Here is a 21,366-nt window from a genome sequence, read left to right as displayed (position 1 = left end):
TTTGCCAGAGAATTCTCACATGCAGTAGCATTTTCTGCATTGGGAGAGAAACTATATTGAGCCAAACAAACTCTGGAACCTGACTACAAGGTCTTCAGAAGGTTTAGGGAGTAAAGTGGCAGCTGAAGAAGGTAAGCTCACAAAATGAAAGAAGAAAAGACGGGAAGGAAACAATCAGAGAAAAAAAGCTTTCTTACAGTGGGAATGGGAACTTAGCACTAGGAGGACCAACAGTGGCTGGGGAAGGTCTCATGGAAATCCTGGATTTTGTTCTGGTTCTCCTGTACACCTTTGGCTCTGTGTAAGTGAGATCAGGAAACTCAGCTTACCTCGCTCACATGTCCTGCCCCAATAGCCGGTGCCCGTGCAGTCACAGATGAAGCGGTTCCACCCGTCCTTGCAGACGGCGTTGTTCTTACAGGGGTAGCTGTCGCACTGCTTGGTGCTCAGGCGGGAGCAGGAGGATTTGACTCCTGCAGCGTTCTGTGCCTCTGCCAGCTGGCGGATGTTCTTGCTTCGGCCATCAATGAACAAGTCTCGGATACAGCCGACGTAGCCATAGTTCAGCATTGCTGTCCAGAGCTCGGTGGGAAGGATGAGTCCTGCCCGGTTCTCAGGCAGCCCCCCAAGGTACATATCACCTTCCAGATCAAGGATCTCGCTCTCCCCACTAGCGGTGAACGGGGTGCGCCTGCTGTTCACAGATATAGTACCTAGATTAGGAGAATAAGGAGAAATCAACACTTTCAGTTACAGCCTCAACCTAGATACCATTTTTCCAATAAGTGAATGAGGTTTAAGAATCAGTGCAGGAGAGTGGACATTTCTCCCTACCCAAATGTCCTCTCAACAGTGGCAGTGAGTCCCACACAGCTCCCCCTCCTCTTAAACCTCAGGCCATCCATACTTCCATGTAATAAATGATCATCATGTGTCTGTATCCCAATTTGCATTCTAAGGTCACAAACATAATAATGCAATGGCTATACAAAAACATGTAAAAACTAAGCATTATTCAGTGGCATTTATCCAGCAAAACAAAGATTAATGAAAATATTTAGGAGTTTGATAGTATCAAGACTGAAAAGAAAAATAGATAAGTAAAAATATACTAATTCACATTACATAGCTCTTCCATAAAACACTTCACCAGGACCTCCAGAGATGGACCTGGATGATGGAAATTAATAGGCCATCATCAAGTTTGTAGGTGACATCAAATGGGGGAGAATGGTTGATGCATTGCAGAAAGCACAGTGCTACCATTTAGAGAAAACTTTACAAAGTGGAGCCAAGACTGATAAAAAATGTTTGATGTAAATCAGCAACAATAAATACAGAGTCCTACACCTGGGGCAGAATAACCTCAGACATAAGTACAGACTGGAGATCAGCTGGCTATGGAACAGCTCTGCAGAAGAGGACCTGAGGATATGGTGAACAACAGTTTGAATATGAGTCAGCAGTGTTCACTTACAGTGACAAGAAACACTGCTCACAGGTTGCAGTAAGGAAAACTCCAGCTCCATAGAAAGGAGCATTTTTCCCAGTGAGGGTGGTCAAGTGAGAACAGAAACCTCAGAGAGGTTGTGAAATCACCATTTTGAAGGCATTCAAATAAAGCTGAAAAAAGCCTAGATTTCAGTTGAGTTTGACTAGAAATCTCAAGAAGTTTGTTCCAAAATAGACTTTTCTATGGTTTTACAAAGAAAGGTAAGTATCCTAACTTCTATTTTGCAAACAAAAAATTGAATTAGAGGAAGATAAAGGTTATCTCTGAAAAACAGTTATTAAAAGTGTAGTAGCTTCCATATGCTCCAGACAAGATGTGGGCATACTACACTGAGGTCATTATTGTGTATTTCAAGAAATTGCCCCAGCACATAAAATAATCAGCACATATAATACAGAAATGTAATCAGATCACATGAAACAGAGAAGCAAACTTTCTTGTTTATGGTCAGATGCTGCATCCAAAGGAAAATAGGAAACATAATGCAGTTCAGCACACTCTTCAGAGAAGCAATAAGAAGCTTTCATGTTAGGGACACCTGTCCACCAGACACTCAGATAAAAATCAGCAATTGACTCTCCCTACCTATAAAAATCATGGCATTCAGTTGCCTTGTCATTAAGATAGTCTGTCCTCAGAGACAACTATCCAAGCTTTAAGATTATTTTCATATAATTGCATTTTTATCATACACCCTTACAATCAGGTGGGAGAGTTAAGAGTTCTATTTTGTGTCTCTGAGAAAGCTCAGTTATCTCTGCATGGTTTTTTTCTTCAACCATAACTGGTGCAAGCAGCACATATGATACAGACACAAGGTATTTCAAGTGTGTGATGTTCAGTAATAATTTACGAATAATGTCAGAGGCAGTAGAGTGCCAGAAGTAATAGAGGCATAACAAATTAAAGGCTCAAAGAGAACCATGATTATTTGATGAATCATCTTGTAAAAACAAGCTACAGCAGAGCAGACGTTTTCCCTTTTACAAAGAAAGAGAAGATGTGACAGTACACCTACAGCTATAAAGGCAGCATGTTACAGAGCCACAGGACCAGAGCCCCCTTCCAGAATCTCTGCTGTTACTCCTCAAAAGCAGCATGGGGAGTACATATTATTCAAAAGGCTAGAACAAACCAAAATACTGGAGGGCTGAGCTCCAGACAGCTTCTGCTACGGAGAAAACAAACACCACCTGAAAAAACCCAAAGGTGAAGAAACACCCCAAAAGACAGGAGATAGTCAATATCAAGGAGATGTATAAAACCTGGAGAAAGAGCATGTGAAGATGTGGGGAAAGAAATAAGCTAGACAGCAGACCAAACTTTTTGTCAGTTTTGTACCCTGCAGCTATTCCTATATGGCAATGATTTTATCTTAGATGCACATCACTCTTAAGACCAAGTTGCTGAGATGGATAAATTCTGAACTGACCCTAGGAAAGAGCAATCATGTGAGCTGACATTTTTTTTTCCTTTTACTTTCTAAAATCCCAGATCAAAAAACCCCGGTTACTGAGGACATAAATGATATTCAAAGCATGATGCTGCTGCAGACCAGACCTTCCAGTAAGATTTTTCATGTCTGAGTGGGTGGGACAACATGTTTTGCAGCCAATGACCAGTCTAAAACATTGTCTTGTGTAACACAGCCAGTGTTCCCCAGCTAGAAACTGTGACAGGTTTTGTGGACACTTCCTAGAGCTTTCCCCAGGGACAGAAAGGTCACAGGACAGTAGGTGTCCATGTCCACGCTGTCAGCTTTTGTCAGAATAGAGAGAAAAAACAGCTTTTGTTGCTCTGGCAGCCAACACTGACAAAAAGCATACACAAAGCCTAAGGGGACTAGAAGTGCCAGTGGTTATTTGAGCACAACCGCCATCCTTCCTCAGCATCCACACTCCTGCCTTAGTACATTGCAGTAATGAGTACTTGGATCTTTAGGCTATTTTACTAAGCCCAGCAGAAATGTTGGACTCTTACAGAAACAGGAAGACATAAAGGGCAGAGGACTCCTAATAAAGGCCTGGTCTCTTTAGTAATGAGAACCATAACCTCTGTGTCATCAGCTCATTAAACACACATAGCTGTTTTGTAGTCTACCTTAAATAACTTCATTATTTGAATTCAGTTCAATTATTCCAGATGATAGGCAGACAGACATCTGCATTTCAACAACAACAACAACAACAACAGAATTAAAAAATATCTCCAAGGTATAAACATTCTCTGGTCCACACATAGGAGGAAAGCCAAAAAGAGATAATGAACTTTCTTCTCACATATACTAAAAGTACCACTGGTTGATGCTTGCTAAGGGTATGAAGAAACCAGTGCCGATATCCTGATTTTCTGGAGAGACAAGACATCAGTAACTAGGACCACTGACCCAGTACTGAGCAGCAGCAGAAAAAGATAAGAAAGACAGACATTTACAAGTGTGTATATTCTTGCTGGGCAAAGTGCTTTCTATTCAAAATATGTTATTTCTAACCAGTGTCCAGAACCTCCCCGCCAAAGCGACAAACAAGTTACTACAACAGCCTCATCCACCAAGTAGCCATCTGTCACGCCTTCCTAGTCCAAACAAACATGCACCCCATCTTTCTAATTTTTAAGAAACTTTGTTAGCAGAGAGCTTTGTGTCATTTCTGTTTCTTCTTCTGCATCTGCCTCTTCAGGGACCATACAGTCCCCAAGTGAGCGAGCAAAACTGAAGACAGGACTGAATGCTACTAATTGAGTTTATCCCTGGAAGTTAATTAAATTTTAGCAATTCTAAAGAAATCAAAGCTCCGTTTATCTGTCTATGACTTCCTTTATAAAATGTTCCTATCAATGTCTTTAGAAGATAGAAATAAATAACCGCACATATTAAGACCTGGTAGAGTGCCATGTCAAATACAAAGAAAGCCCATACATCATCAAAGAAAAAAGAAGCTTCAGGCAAAGACCTCTTCAAACAGACAGGATTTGCATGGCATCTAAAAGTCATCTCTTCTGAAGACCCAAGGGAGGCAAAGTCTAGCATTGTGCTCTCTCTACAGGTGGCATTCAGCCACTGAAGATATAAAATTTGGGACCTAAAGAAATAATATGGAGATCATCAGGCAAATCTCAAATCCACTTGCAAAGTTCCCTTTCAAGGGGATGTATGGCCAGGCTTTGAGATCTTTGAGATCACTCAGGAAGCATTCCACTACAATTTTTCACATATTCTCAAGATGTAGTTACAGTATCTGATAATTTTGTTTCCTTACACAGTTTCAGAGTACATCATGAGTATGCCAGCTTGATATCCAGCACTAGAAACAAACAAAATATGTCTCAGTAATTGCATGGTAGGTGTATAATTAGAACTAAACACATTTTTGAAAATGAAAAGATGAGAGGAAAAAAAGGAACATCCACTGAATGCTGACTCAGATAGTATGACTAGAATTTGGCATCCAAAAGAGATTAATGAAACCAAACTGAAAACTACAAGATAATAAATGACAGAGAATAGGATGAAAATGTTGATTCACCACCATAATTTTGAAACTGTTCATGCCTGTTACTTTCATGTTCTTCATTACAAGATCTCAACCCCCTGCTCTTTAACAATGCAAGATCTGGGAGAAGATGATATTATTAGGTCACAGCATTAAGTTCTCAGTTAGTTTCTGCTGATTTTGTTTTTTAATAGAAACCAAAAGGAGATGAGTTAGAATTTCTCAAAATAATAACTAAATAATAATGGTTCTGGAGGATCTTGCACCTTAACATGACCCCCAGGAGGTCATGACTATAATTATATATGTAATTGGAAATATAGGTCAAGAATATCTAAAGAGTGTGAATAAAATATTAATAGACTGCTTCTGTGATGTGCTATTTAAGGTTCACACAAAACAATTAATGAAAGTCGAGTTAGTCACATCTTTGCTTTGCTGAATAAACATCACTGGAGTAACACTGAGTTTCTGCAGGAAGGTGACATATCTAACAGGTTTTTTCAAGGTTCAAGGAATTAATACAGAGCCCTAGGTCTGGATCTGAAAGATTAATCTATTTTAGAGATAAAGTTATCACTCTACCTGATCTTCCATCTCGTTGAATATCCACATGATACCACTCCCCATCATTGGCTTTCTTCTGAGTGGCCTTAACCTTAATCGTCCCTGAGCCCATGTCCAGCAGCAAGTAGAGGTTCCCATCTAGAAGCTCAACTGCAAAGAAGTCTACCTTGGTATTTTTCTGGCTCCTGGCATCTTTCCTCTCCTGAGGCTTGCCATGGGTGAAAAGGATCAGTCCATTGGGTTCAGTGGTTCGGAAATCAAATGAGATGGAACCCATCCGTTTGGTATTCCATTTAGGAAGACTAATATATGCCTCAGGTGTCTCAAAGCTGATGGGATCCAGTGTAGCCACATTCTCACATACAAACTTCACTTCCCCGTAGATCTTCATCTTAGTATCGCCAATCCGTGCCAAGCGAGACAGCTCCAGACGAATGTCATTATTCTTATAAACAACCTGCCAGACACAAAGAAAAATATCATACATCAATCCTGCATACAGTACAAATACCCCAATTACTTTCAGCCATGGGAGACAAACTTCTCCCAAAAAGCAGTGGGGAGCAGAAAGTAGACCATGCAAGAGTCTGCCATGATGACAGAGGACAACCAGGAGTGTGTATAGAAATGACAGCAATGGGTGCTTTGTGACCAGATAAGCAGCCAGATGAGAACATTTAACTGAAGGAGAGCATGAACAATTAACTCTACCACTAGCCCACTCTGCTGTAAAAGCTTTCACACATAAAATAGAACGTGTGTCTGGTATCATGCTGTTATATTTGCATAAACCCCATACAAAATACGTAACGAAGTGTAACCTCCATGTCCATTCCTGCTAGCCACAGCAGGGAACTCAGTACCACCACTGTCATTTTTCTGTTATTGGTATAAACCCACTTAACCACTAGGAGAAAGATGAAAAAAAAAAAAAAAAAAAAATTAAGCAAGTTGCTGTAAAATGTAGGTGATTGCCCTGTGGCTCCTAAAGAGGTGCAGGAAAAAAATAAAAAAGGTTTCAGATTTCTCTGACCAAGAAATCTTCGATCATTACAGGCACAAACTTGCTATAGAAATAACAGCATAGCTTACCCTCATTTCAAGAAACCCACACTCTCTGTCCTAACACAGTCTGTAATACTCAGTGCCTGGATCCTAATTCTCTTTGGGTTAAGGACCAGAACTCTGGACTTTGTGTTGCTACATGGATGGAAATTAGACAAAGTCCTAGGCACTCCTGAACATGCCTGGTTTGCTCAGGAGTACAGTTCTCCTGTCCTCTTTCTCTCAGTTACAAAATTAATTCATTGCAAAGAGGACTGCTCTCTGCCCCAGGACATTCTCAAAGACCCAGGGACTGGAGGCTGCAAAAAATTGAAATCTTTGTAAACTGTACTTCCTCTCAGCCACCTTCCATGCTTCATAAACCCAGAACTGGTACATACTGTAAGCAAAAGCATTTCTGCAAGTAGCACAATTTTGAGTGAATTCTTGTTCTACAATACTGCTGAAGAGCAACTTCTTCTAAGGAGTTATTATTTTAAAATACTTTGTGTCTATTGTGTATAGCATATACATACACATACATTTGATTTCTGCTTACAAAATACTAGCAGGATGAGTTGTCAGCAATTTGCTATGAAGAGAGAAGGGAAAGGAGATGTGCATTGTTAATTCTACAAATAGGATGGGAAAACCAGAGACATGAGTGTGCAGTAAATATTAAAAGGCATAGGAGAGAGTGAGAGAGAAGCTTCTAAAGTAAATGACCTCAGGACGAAAAATAAATGAAATCACGGTTCAACACATTTGTAGTAAGTGCAGGGTTTCCAGCTTTTGCTAAGCATTGAAGGAGAATTTCCCCAGTTCAGACAGCACAGCATCAGCTTTTCCTGTTGCAAAGGCAGAACAACCTAGACTGAAAGAAACCTAGAGTAAAAGAAACAGGCAGCTGTTTATTCCCAGTTGGAATCATGGCACTAAGCTGTAGGTCCTCCCAGCAGAGGACAGTATTGACCTGCTTGTTTTGCTCCAGTTCCCAATAAAGCACTCTACTCTCACACAGGCTTAAAAAAAACATCGTCTATTAATATCTGCAACAGGAATAAAATATATTTTCAACTTGTAGGACTTTAGTAGTTTCATTCTGTGGATTAACATGCCAAGAGCTCTTGCTAGACAGATCCTACACCTTCTTTCAGTGACTCAGGCTGTGCATTACAGCTTCCCCCTCGTCAGACAAGGAGGTGCACTCAGAGCGCTAGACACTTGTTTTGAGTTCTGCATGAAGTCCTATTTCTGCGTCTCAAGGAAAGAAAGGACCTGACCTAAAGGTACAGAGGCAAATAAATAGAACAATTAAGAGGATGTGGCAGGATGCTTTATTTGAATAGCCTGGAAGGGCCAGGGCTCTTGTATTTGGAGAGGACTGAGGAAAAGATGACTGAAGTCTAAAGAAGATGGAGAAGGTAAATGTAGAAACAGTCTTTGCCAAATTCAGCAATGACAGAACTAGAGGCCCTCACTGAAACTTGTAGGATATCAGTAAAAATGGATTTTTAGAAGTACTTATTAATATGGAAGGTAGTGAACTTCTGGAACTTGCTGCCACAGGAGGTCACAGGAGAGAGGGCATCAGCAGGCTCAAAAAAGAACCAGAAAGATAAATCAACAGCAAGTCCACAAACTGATACTAAACAGAAAAGGAAGGGATGGACTTTCTAATAATCCTATTCCTATAGCAGTGGGTGCTGTGGGAGGGTAAGGGAAATGCACTGCTGATAGTAGCCATGTTTACATGCTCTCCCTAAATAGCACTTGTATCGGCCCCTGTTGGAGGCAGAATAGCAGGTAAATGGATTGACTGTTCTTCAGGGCCACCAGGACTTTCCTCATGTTCTTAATGAATCCATGAGTAAAGTAGGTTGTGTACAGTCTACTCCTTGTCCCACTGCAGGACCAGCCTGGTAAAGAAGGTAAGTGGAAATGGGTTCCTCTGTACAGAGTCCTTCTGCCAGCACATATATACAGGATTTCCTGGCTGGTATGACTTTGGTCCAACGCTGCATTTCTGGTTTCACCCCAGGAATTGTATTTCGCCAGTTATACCAGTACCAAAGCTGGAGAATCCTTGAGACAGAAGACTCTCAAAGGATCTAGAATAAATTACATGGAGTCAGTTATAACCCAGAAAGTCACCAACAATGGTGGGTCTGAGAGCAATTTTGATATAAGGTCTTTAAAAAGCAAACACAAAGAGGAATAGAGAAGACAGCATGTTACATAGATAAAAGAACTTCGAATTCATATTTTTCAAAGAAAGAGGTCCACCTCAAACTGAATCTCTATAATTCAAGTGTTTGCTGTTATACATCCTTTTCCTTAAAAAAAAAAATTCCACAGGCTAGCTTAATAAATTTAAAAAGGGTTTCAGAAAAAAGTATAAGTGTTCAGACAGCTGACTTGAGGTATCATTGACAGGCACACTTGGACATCAAGATCTTGTTGTATAATCAGGTACATCAGAAGTGTCAGCAGTATAAACAAAAGGATAAAAATAATTCTTGGGTGTAAAACCAAGATGCCTCCTGAGCAGGAATAAAGAGAAAAAACAGTATCTTTGGCTTGGGCAATGAAATAATAAGGCAGCTTCTGATATCCGCAATTCATTGTTAAACCAAAGGTTCAAGGATGAGAAAAGGAAGTACAACTAAATTACTGGAATGCATGTCCCATAGTGAAGAAAATTCAAATTCAGACTGGTTAATAGGTAGAGGTTAAAGGGTGATCTGATCACAATCTCCGAGTATCTGTGCAGTAAATGGAATTTGGTGAGAGAGGGCTCTTCAATCCATGTGACAAAGGAATAATGTCTTTTGGGGGCTAAATACTGAAATTAGATAAATATACATTTTAAAATATTATGACATTTTTACATGAGGGTAAATTGCTATTTAAATCATTTACTACAGATTATGGTGTCTTCTTGATACTGGAAAACTTCAAATTAGAATAGTATATTGTTTTCTTTAAAAGACATAGTGAGATAGGAATTAATTATACAGAAAATCAGCCTAGATGATTGTAATGGCTCTTTCTGGCCTCATAACCTATGAATATTAGTGTTTTAATGAAACCAACAGATGCTTCAATGCAGTTTTCCAGGGCGGATGAAACACACTTCTCAAATGTTAAAACTGCCTGTTAAGGAGTATGTGTGAGTCAGTTCAGTCCTGACAGTGTTTTCACTGAGGCTTTTTTATTTGTTCATGGTTCTACTTTGCAACCTACCATTAAAAAAGAAAGCAAGTAAAAAGTATAGGACAAAAAACTTGATTCTATAGTTCTAAATATATGAGCTTCAAGAATTAGTTTCTTAGGGATTCACCTGCTGCAAGACAGAGAAGAAACATTTTCATGTTTCATTGAAGAATCTTTCTGCCAGCAGTAGTACCTATCATCTGCGTAGCACTTCCTAACTCATTGTCTCCTTTTATCAGCAATCTCTGAACTAATTTGAGGGCTCTTCAGGATATACCAAATGTTGGTTAAATCCCACAGCTCTTTACCTCCAAATGAGACCATGACTAACTCAGAGAGGTGTCCCTTCACTAGGACATAGTCCTCCAATGCCACTCTGGGACACAGCTACCATAACAACTTAGAAATAACCACAGCAATGAAAGCTGGGCCCATAAATTTGTCCCTTTTTACAACATAGCTTTCTGAATAAAACTAGTCTTGCCTGTTTAAACAGAGACAAGTTTTAATTCCTTCCATGTCTGATATGTCTATATGAGAAGGTAAAGAGGCCTAAGAGGGTCAAGAAGACAATTCCTGGTACAGACATATGCATCAACTTAACACTTATTTCCTGGAAGGAAGGTAGAGAAGAGAAAGGGGAACAAAATTACTTGTAAAAGCTATGCACAGAGCATTAGAAAAGTAAGCTTTATGCTTGCAATCTTAAAATTGCTTTCTATTGCAAATATTAAATAAAAACAATGACAAAAGTGGGGTTTTTTTTCCATTCCCATCAGGACTGCATCTAAATACACTTTAATGGAGAAACTTTAATGACTGTTTACTGAATTTAGCCAATATAGATGGATGGTCAGGGATGGGATAGTCTAGATACACACAATCTCTGATAACTAGCAGTAGAATTCCGTGACATCTGAGACACTTGGATATATAAAAGATACTCAGTAAATTCACATTCCTTTAAATCTGCTGAGAAAGAAGTTTCAGCTGAGCTAAAACAAATTGGCAATCCAGTTTTGAGATTTCTCAAAAACGGCAACTTTGTAATTCTGAAGCATTCAAGGAATTTCACAAGCTAAACTTTAAGAAGCTTGACTAAGTGTTAATGAGGGCTCTAATCAGATGGCTTTTCACAAAGATTAAAAGTGTCTCTTTGCAATCAAGTTAAGATGCAGATAGAAAGCAAGTAACAAAACTGAGAAAAAAAATGTGTTTGACTTGGCCAGTAGCCAGTACAAAAAACTCTACTCCTCATGTTAGTGCTGTTGAGCAGAAAACATCAGGTTTTGTGCAGGCTGGACACAGGCTCATTGTGAAACCTCATCATGAAAAAGGACAATAGCCCAAAGGCTGTGTAAGTTTAGCTACCTAGGAAGAGGATCTTTCAAGTTCAGCCAAGCTGTACATCTACTGCAACTTCTGCTTCACCAATTGCTGCTTTCTGTCACAAGCTGCCCCCCTTCACCACCTGACCATATCTCTTCTCAGAAGGGGTAACTGTGAGACATTCAACCTAGAGCCCTTTTAAGGCTTCCCCAAAGGCACCTGAATTGAACAGGACAAGTTCTGGCAGCTTAAGAATTACAGTTTATAAACTGGTTTACCAGAGCTAAGTGTTTCTAGCCTGGCCTGACCAGCAAGTAGAAACAAACACACCAGTAAACTGCACTTTACTTTGTGTCTAGGACAGAGTAGGTATGAAGCTATCCAAGGCTTCAGTGAGGGATTAATAAAGCTGCTGTATTTATTTAAAGAATCATATGTGGACTGTGCACACATAATGAATTACATGGTAATTAATAGTCTAAATCAATCTGATAGTTCAATGGGATAACAACTGTATTCAGGTCATATGCAAACACAATCCCTAGTCACTACACTCAATGAGTTAATTTACCCATTATGAAAAAGTAATACATCAAACATAGAGGATAAGTAACTTAAACCATACAAATAAGATTTGAATATTGTGTTATATTGAGTGAAGTAATGCAATCCCAAATTTCATCTGCATTATGTTTAACAAAGAGTGTATGTTTACCCAGATAAAAATAGGAATATGGTGAGTAGAGTGCTTAAGCAATAATGCAGGACAATTTCAAGCTTCCCTACAGAATTTTTCTACCTTACAAATCAATTACAGGCTCTGAATAATGTCAGGTATAAAAGGGATGAAAAAGGCAGGGTGAAATTTCTTCAACTAGCCAAGTGAGAGCAGCTTAAAAATAATCATTCAGAAAGAGGCTTATGCTGAAAAATTCCTTTACAGATACTGAGGACAGAGAACCCAGTAGCTTGTTGTGGTCACAACTATCCTTTAAGCCAAAAAAATAATCCTCTTCTCATGAAAATTCAGGACATGCGTTAACACTTATGACAGAGTTAACACCAACCCAAATCATTCACATTTTATCTCAGAGCAAGCTTAAATAGATTAAGGGAGATCAAGGTCCATCTTGCTACCTTATTTTTTGCCTTGGAATACACCAAGATAAGGACCAAATATTTCTATCTATGTCTTTTTGGAAGAAGATCTAAGATTTCTTGCCTTACAACCAACCAAATATATGAATTACAGGGATTCCAAACTTTAGGGGGCAAAAAAAGTTGCTTTACAGCTATTTATTGAAGTCCTAATATGTGCCTGGAGCTGTACATTTTTTTTCTATTTATTTATTTTTTGCCTATACTGAGCCTGCTGCTTCTTGAGCTAGCGATGAATATTGCTAACAGACTAAAATGCCAAATGCTCTCCAGTCTCACTTATTCTTGGTGCTGCATTTCAGCATTCAAGCTATGGAAAAGCAGGATTGTGAATTCTTGGATTCCTTCCTTTTAACAGGTAGCAATAAGGACAGACTTTATTTTATCACATGGGTAGATTTATGCTTTCTCCGTGCTGGGATACACAGACTACAAATTCATTGGGTCAGCTGTTGAAGAAAATGTTCAGTATAGGAAATATCCAACACCACAGTTGTGTCTTGAGAGAAATAGGATGGGAACACTAGAAATTTATTTGTGAAAATAGCTACAAGGAAGTAGAAACCTTTACAGTTGCAAGTGCAGTGCTGTTGAAGGATTCTGTATTAGCCTCAAAGACTACAGTTGTTTCCTCAGCTACTGAAAAGGCACAATATGGGCTGCCAAAAGCTTAAGTAGAATTGGTTGAAGCATGGACTATGACTAGAGGATGAATGTTTTTTTTCAGTGGAAGTGTCAAGTGTCCCCTTGATACAGAAACTTCAAGTTCTGCAATAAGGGAAGAAAGGAACCACAGGGAATGAAGTATACTATCTGGATTTCTTAAAATGTCACTTTTCCATATATATATTTTTATTTATTTATTTATTTATTTTCTTAAGCAATGGTGAGAAAGACACCTAAATTCAAATATTTTCAAAAGTATATTTCACACATCATGATGGACAACTCGAAGTTATGGAACTGGTTTTGTAGAAGTGCTCACTAGACAAAAGCTGTGAGTGAAGAGAAGGAGAAATTTAATCTCTACTGCAAAAGCTGCAGGAAAGATTCTGATAAATTAGACTTTGATTTCTCAGTCTGATTGAGAAACTAGCTGATAATTGTTAATATTTAGGTAAAAAAGTAACTAACTGACTGGTATTTTACATCAGCAAAGTTCACCTTTGCATCACAGCAAAGCATTGAAGGCATTTTACTGCACTTCAGGTGCACAAAACTTGAACTTTCCTCTTGCTTCATTTTCTTTGCACCCTTCATTTGGCCCTGTAACAAAGAAGAATAAAAGCTGCAGGACAGGAAAGCCAAGACAGCCAGCTATGATTCTCCTTATTTGTGTCACCAGCCACAGCCACTGGAATATCTCATGCTAGTCTTGAAAAGCAAGTGGTATCTCAGACATGTCTCTGGATATAAGAGCATGTCAGTATTTTACAAATATTTGTGCATATATAATAATGAGAAAATTCTGTATTCTACACTGAGCCTGTATAGTACAGAGGTGAAGGAAAAAAACCAACAAAAAACACACCACTTAATAGCTACACACAGAAAATAATTCTTTGGGCTGACTGAGTGATGAAAACCTGGAATATAAGGAGACCTAGGAGGAGACAATGCTGTACTCTGCTGGAGATCATGTCCAGTTTCAAGAACTGCACTTCAGGGAAAGAGTCTTGAGGAGAGCACTGAAAATAACCAGAGATGCAGAAAACAGAAGAAAGATTGAAAGTATTGTTTCTTTTTAACAAAAAGAAAACTGCAAGGAGACATTATAACAATGTTCAAATATAAAAAGGGTGGTATAAAGTAAAAAGGAACAATCTGTTCTTTGTATCTATGCTGAAAAGGACAAGAAATAATGGGCAAAAATTACAGTAAGAAAGAGTTAGAATGGATGTTAGGAGAAGCCTGAAGCACTGGAAGAGATTGCCTGAGAACCAACCATCACTGCAGACCTTTAATTACAGGTTAAACAAATTGCTGTCAAGACACACATAGATGTCATTGATTTTGTCTCCGGACAGTGGAAATGGAAAGGATTAAATAATATTGCATTGTTCACTCCAGTTTTATTTTATATGATTCTTTGTTGCAGGGAGAGAGTGTGGACTATGGGGTAGGGGTTGGGAAAGACATGAGAAAGGGGAATTTATTATGTAGCTAAAGGCTTTTCTGCTGTTCAGTTCACAGAAAGGAAAAGAAACCTTGCATTAACACAATTCAAATAAATCACACATTTGAATAGTTTAAATTTATAAATAAATATCCTATCTAATGTATAATTGATAACTTTTTTTAGAGTTAAAAAAAAACAAAACCAAAAAAACCCATAATGATCACTGCTTATTAACAAGCATGCAGTAGTTGACTTCAATTACATTCAGCTCTATATTAAGCTTACATAGACATTCACCAGTTACAGAATGCTCTGCTCCTCCTTAATGCATCCTGAAATCTCAGATTTGTCTAGCTAGCACAAGCTAAATCTGTCTGGCTTGGTTCAGTGATGAGTATGTGAGGAAATTATTACTGTCAAGTGTCTTAAGGATTTCAACTGAAAAGCAGAGAGGAATTATTTTAGGATGGCCCCACTGATCAACTACAGCTTGAGTTTTATTACACAAGACACTGAAAACTGTATCAGACTATGAATTAGCAACTTACACTTCACTTAGCAATTCTGTTGCACTTGAAATCCACTGAAGGTTGTGCAAGACCTATCTCAGGAAAGAGAATTGCTTAGTATGGCTGGTTAGGATGGCTTTCTAATAGAGAATTCCATTTTCCTAGCAGAGGCTTAGCAATGAAACGCTTCACTTCAAGCCACTCCAACCCAAAATGGCACATTCAGTTTCATCAAACTTAATAGAAAAGCTTTTGTATGAATTTAACATAATATAAACCAGTATTTTTCCACTTTTATCTCTGCACTCTAGAGAAGAGTTTTCTCATGATACGATGTCAGTGTTCCACTTGACATCACAAGAGAGATGACTTCTTTTGCTAGGAAGTAGCTTGACCAGGTGCTCTGGCTCCTGTGGGAGGGTGGGACAAGAGGAAAAGATTTATTTTTTAATTTGGCTTCAGAGTATTTGTGGTCAGCTCAATAATTAATATCAAATAATATGATTCAGGGAATATGAGAATGTTAAGTTAATTCTATTCTGAAGTTTTTGAGGGGTTTCCACTAAAAAAATATCTTAGTAGCAGCAATGAAAACAAATGTGGGCTGGAGGAACCTCCTTGGGGACAGAAGCTCTTAGTTTCACACATTTTTTCTTTTCCGTGTGTTATATTGACAGCACAAATGTTTGAACTCTTCTTTTAAAATCCTGAATATATATTGATCATCTACACGTCTGAAGTTTTCCTCTACTACCCGTTTTCTGCAGCTAATGTGCATTGACCCTGTTCCACCAGAATATGCCTGGCGGGTACAAGAGGGGAGTTCTGTCTCCGTATGCCAGTCAAGCATTACTTTCACTGCTTAGGATTCCCATGTGCTAGGCAGCCACTGTGGCACTGTCTATGTTTTTGTCACCTGTCCTGCAAAAAAAAAAAAATCTAAAATGTTTCCCATGGGAGAGCACATGCTTAGAAGTGAGCACTGCTCAAATACTGATACCATTAGAGCAACAGAAGAAGTATTTAGGAGATTTAGTAGACTTAGTCCACAAACTAACAGTGGCATCACAGCAGCAGGATGACATTATTGTTTGTAGCCAGGTGACAGAAGCTGGGGTGCTGCATCCCATCATGTGTCTCCCTCCTTCAGCACAAAGGGTGCACAGGCACTGCCATCTCCTGCCATCTGCAGTGGCAGCCAAAGTAAGAGGCATCCCCTCAGGTAGCCTCTCCTCCTGCAAGGGAGCAAAGAGACTTTGGGTCTGCTGGAAAAATGCCACCAGCAGGATGGCACTATCTCACTACTGACACCATCTGCCTTAATGTACTAAACAAGTTTAGATGGTCTGGGGAGAAGGACCTGCCTCTGTAAGTCTAGACTGAAATGCTATGGGTTTCTCAAGATTTTTTAATTCCTCTTGTTGCTCCATGCAAAAACCAGCCAACATATGCATTTTTCCAAGATCTTTTTGCTCACCTCTGTTCAAATTCCCAAAGTAGGAACAAAATTCAAACTCTCCACAGGTAGGATTCCCCAAGTATTTATCTGTACTGGGCCATATGTTGTGCAAAAAACACAGATGTAATTAGCTAAATATTTGTTGGAATATTTGCTGGAGGGTTGCAGGGAATGTAATTAACTCCCCACCTATAAAGGACATCAAGAGAAAAATACTGTCATCTACTTTGATGCTACAAAAAAGAACAAGAACTTCTTTTACACCTTTCTCCTACATGTATCTAAAAACTCAGCTAAACTCTAAACTCTAAATCCACAGCTGTAGAGATTACAGCACTAACAAAAGGAAGATGGGGTAAAAAAAAAAAATTAAAAAATTATCTTCTGTTTGGGACTGAGTCACAGTTAGCATGTTGCCAAGTGTAGTCTATCTGCTCCTTCAGAAGACACCCAGCTGCATCAGTCATGGCTTTAGCATACAGTGAAACACTATCTGAGGCCAAAAAGGAGTCGCTGGGAGTGGGAAAGCTATCCCTCACCTGCTCACCAGGTCTCACCTGGCCTACAAAGCAATCCATACTGACAAATCTTCTTTCCTAACCCCCATCATCTTTACAGGATTCTTGGAGTATTAAAAGAGAGCAAAGAGCCCAGTGGTGCTGCTAGAGGTCACCTGGGCTGTCAGTATAACTTCACCTTCATCCCTTGCATTGATCTGCAAGGTATATGCATGGAATCTAAGCTCAGCTGCTCCTGGGGGATAAGAGGGCAGGGGGAAGCAGTCGGCACAGGCAGAATGCTGCCACCCCAGTGAAAGGGCACTGAGGAAAGCATGTGAAAGGGGAAAGACACAAAACCAAAAAAATAGGGTGACATTTTCCAGTGGAAATACTAAAATGAGAAGCAGAAATGGGAGACAGATGAGAGCCTAAGCACCCCATTCAGCACCAGATTACAGTTCCTTCTCAAAGTAGATGGGGTGCAGCAATCAGAAACAGCAAGAGCTCTTTGGTAAGGAGGGAGGCCAGGGCTGAAGTCAACACTGAGCACTAGACAAGAGGCAGCTGATTAGCTGGGCCTGATTCTGCAAAATGGAGGGAGCTCTCAGTATTGTTTTGCCTTTAAGTATGGGCTATGCACTTTTTTCCTAAAAAAAAAAAAAAAAAAAAAAGTGGGGTGAATTGCAGGCTTTTAGCCAAAGGGAAAAAATACAAGTCTCCATTTTTCATAAGAGATTCCTACAGTGCATTTTAAGTTCATCTGTGAACATTTGTATCTTTACGTTTACCTCTTGTATTAATTCCCACTCCCTCATTATGGGCCACTATCCCCAATCTACAGAAAGAGAATGTAAAGGTAAACAATTATTCTTGGCTGATTCATGTGGCAAGACAATAGATGGTCAGGAAGAATTTATCTTCTTCATAATTACTATCCCATACCTAAGGAATAGCTGGAGGAAATATTTTGGTAGATCAGTGTTACTAAACTACTTGCCTCTTTCAGCTTTGAAATGCAGTAATATCAATCTAAAATAGCAATAAACTTTTCCCTCAGTTTGCTCACTTTTCCTACAATGCCATTTTAATGCATCTAGGCACGGACTTCCCATTTTCTCTGCATGGAGCTAACTTGTCCATATGCAGGAGACAAATCTTACATCTAAGAAAGCTTATTTGATACAAGGATAATTTACAATATTATCTTACATCTTCTGTTTGTTCAATGGTATCTCACTGCTTAAGAAAGCTCTATAGCAGATCTTTAGCAGAGCTATAGAGCTTACACTGTTCAAATATTTTCAAGCCGAAAATAAAATCCATCTTAGCCAGTGTTTGGCCAAAATTCTCCATTTAAATCTTCTAATCATTTCTGGTTAACTGGACTGCCCATTCACTTCTATCATTCAAGTCCCAGTCACCTTTCCATACCTTTACTGAGACACTACTAGTGCAGCAGCAAACAGTCCCAGCACACTGCGAACTTCCATTTCTGGAGGCATCATCTTTGAAGGATGGGCTTGAGAAAGGGGCTCTGCTCTTACTGTTACCCAGACCATGTTGACTAGAATGATAGAAACAATTGTTTCACCTGTGTGTCATCTACATATCTTAAAGAATCAAGAGTTTCTTCTCTATGGGAGTTAACTCTCCTTTCATAGAGCAAACTCTGTCAAAAATCACAAAATACATAGAAATCAGCCAGCCATTGTTTTTCATATACACCAAGAAAGGTTGACTGTGTGCTATAGCTGCCACTGAAGAAAAAAAAAAAGGGGGGGGGGGCTGGGAATAAGAGATAATTGCTAACAAAACTTTAAGAAAACCCTGGAATCAAGGATACCTATGTATTTTTCAGTGCAGAACTGGCTGCTGATGTTTAGATACTTAATCAGCTTACATGCTGTATTTGCTTGCTAATATGTGTCAATGTGTATTTGCACTTACATAAACATTTCTATCCCCTGTGCATAGATGCTTAGAAAGACATATGTATTTACGTGCTTGCATGTAGATCTGAACAGAGGATCTCTGCACTGGTACCTACTAAGGGGATATGTATGGAACTGTGAACAGCACCTGCACACATGCTGTTATATGTACACCCAGCCACTCATAGAATCATAGAAACATAGAATCATAGAATTGGCTGGGTTGGAAGGGACCTCAGAGATCATCGAGTCCAACCCTTGAACCACCGTTGCGGTTGCTAGACTATGGCACTGAGTGCCACATCCAGTCTCTTTCTAAATATCTCCAGGGACGGAGAATCCACTACTTCACTGGGCAGCCCATTCCAATGCCTGATCACTCTCTCGGTAAAGAAATTCTTTCTAATATCTAACCTAAACTTACCCTGGCACAACTTAAGACCATGCCCTCTTGTCTTGTTGAAAGTTGTCTGGCAAAAGAGACCAACCCCCACCTGGCTACACCCTCCTTTCAGGTAGCTGTAGACAGCGATGAGGTCTCCTCTGAGCCTTCTCTTCTCCAGGCTCAACAGACCCAGCTCCCTCAGCCTCTCCTCATAGGGTCTGTGCTCGAATCCTTTCACCAGCCTGGTTGCTCTCCTTTGGACCCACTCCAGGACCTCGATATCCTTCCTAAACTGAGGGGCCCAGAACTGGACACAGTACTCGAGGTGTGGCCTCACCAGTGCTGAGTACAGGGGCAGAATCACTTCCTTGGACCTGCTGGCCACGCTGTTCCTGATACAGGCCAGGATGCCATTGGCCTTCTTGGCTACCTGGGCACACTGCTGGCTCATGTTCAGCTTCCTGTCAATCCAGACTCCCAGGTCCCTTTCTGCCTGGCTGCTCTCCAACCACTCTGTCCCCAGCCTGTAGCGCTGCATGGGGTTGTTGTGGCCAAAGTGCAGGACCCGGCACTTGGCCTTGTTGAACCTCATCCCGTTGGAATCAGCCCAACTCTCCAGTCTGTCCAGGTCCCTCTGCAGAGCCCTCCTGCCTTCCAGCTGATCCACACTCCCCCCCAGCTTAGTGTCGTCTGCGAATTTGCTGATGATGGACTCAATCCCCTCATCTAGATCATCAATGAAGATATTGAACAGAACTGGGCCCAACACTGATCCCTGGGGGACACCACTAGTGACCGGCTGCCAACTGGATGCAGCCCCGTTCAGCACCACTCTCTGGGCCCGGCCCTCCAGCCAGTTCCTAACCCAGCACAAGGTGCTCCTGTCCAAGCTGTGGGCTGACAGCTTTTTCAGGAGAATGCTGTGGGAGACGATGTCAAACGCTTTGCTGACGTCCAGGTAGACCACATCCACAGCACTCCCCTCATCCACCAGTCGGGTCACCTGATCATAAAAGGAGATCAGGTTGGTCAGACAGGACCTGCCCTTTCTAAACCCGTGCTGGCTGGGTCTAATCTCTTGCCCATCCTGCAGGTGCTGTGTGATTGCACTGAGGATGATCTGTTCCATGACCCTGCCAGGCACTGAGGTCAGGCTGACAGGCCTGTAGTTTCCTGGGTCCTCTTTCTGGCCCTTTTTGTGGATTGGCGTGACATTCGCCAACTTCCAATCATCTGGGATGTCCCCAGTGAGCCAGGACTGTTGGTAGATGATAGAGAGAGGCTTGGCGAGCTCTTCTGCCAGCTCCCTCATCACCCTTGGGTGGATCCCATCCGGTCCCATAGACTTGTGGGGATCAAAGCATCTCTCCACCTGTGATTCCTGTGCAATGTCCACATTTTTCCATGACAGTGAACTTGACTGTGCTCGTGATTATCACAGGAAGAATGCAAATTGTCTGTTTGTGGGTCCTCAAACGCTTCTGTTCTTACACAGCTCTGCTGCCAATAAACTGCTTGTTTATTCTGGTAGTTGCTACCTCTCATCCTGGAGGTAGCTCAAAAGGCAAGTGTATCTTTTTTCTGAAACACTGCACATAAGGATGCAGTTACCTTTTCCCAGAAAAAAGGCTGGGGGACATAATATTCTACCAGAATCCTTGGGACTGCAAATTCAGCCTTTGCACACTCGCACCCTCCAGTATATCTAGCAGTGAGTCTTCAGTTCAGAAATTGCAACTAGTTTTGCTCTGCGTGACACTGGACTATGTGTTGAATGGGACTCAGCAGGAGTTAATCATGCTCCTTCATGCATTTTTCTGTCACCTTGGCATGGGCAATCCTAAAAGGAACACAGCTAAATGAGGAAGAAAGGCAAACAACAACAGGAACTTCCAAGTGAAGTATTTCTAATGTAAAGTATTCTGGATTGGGCCTGCATCCTTTTCCAAGCCCAAATAACTTAATGTCAACTCTGATTGGTCTACTACTGCAAAGAGGCAAACAAGGAAAAAACAAAACAAAACAAAACTCAGAAACTGTCTACAAAGCCCACTGTGCAGAATATGAAGAGGAAGATGCAGAAAAATTCATTGCTATAAAATGAATGTTCAGCACATGAGGCAGCTCAGCATTGCTAGCTTTTGC

At 40.4% G+C, this 21,366-nt stretch overlaps 1 protein-coding gene across 4 annotated transcripts in view; it reads right to left on the bottom strand.

Moving 5' to 3' along the window:
• NRXN3 (neurexin 3) overlaps positions 1–21,366 on the bottom strand; it is an 897,015-nt gene that overhangs the window by 657,800 nt on the left and 217,849 nt on the right. For all 4 annotated transcript variants that reach the window (XM_030451649.1, XM_030451652.1, XM_030451650.1 and 1 more), the window contains 2 exons: positions 5,590–6,028; positions 330–713 (listed from right to left, as the gene is read on the bottom strand). In XM_030451649.1, the coding sequence (XP_030307509.1) occupies positions 330–713; positions 5,590–6,028 (823 nt within the window). The remainder of the gene's footprint in view (positions 1–329; positions 714–5,589; positions 6,029–21,366) is intronic.

This window comes from Calypte anna, chromosome 5A (genome assembly GCF_003957555.1).
Source record: "Calypte anna isolate BGI_N300 chromosome 5A, bCalAnn1_v1.p, whole genome shotgun sequence".
Lineage (NCBI taxonomy): Eukaryota > Metazoa > Chordata > Aves > Apodiformes > Trochilidae > Calypte > Calypte anna.
Note: the sequence above shows the minus strand (reverse complement) of the source record. Positions and strands in the feature narration are given on the sequence as shown.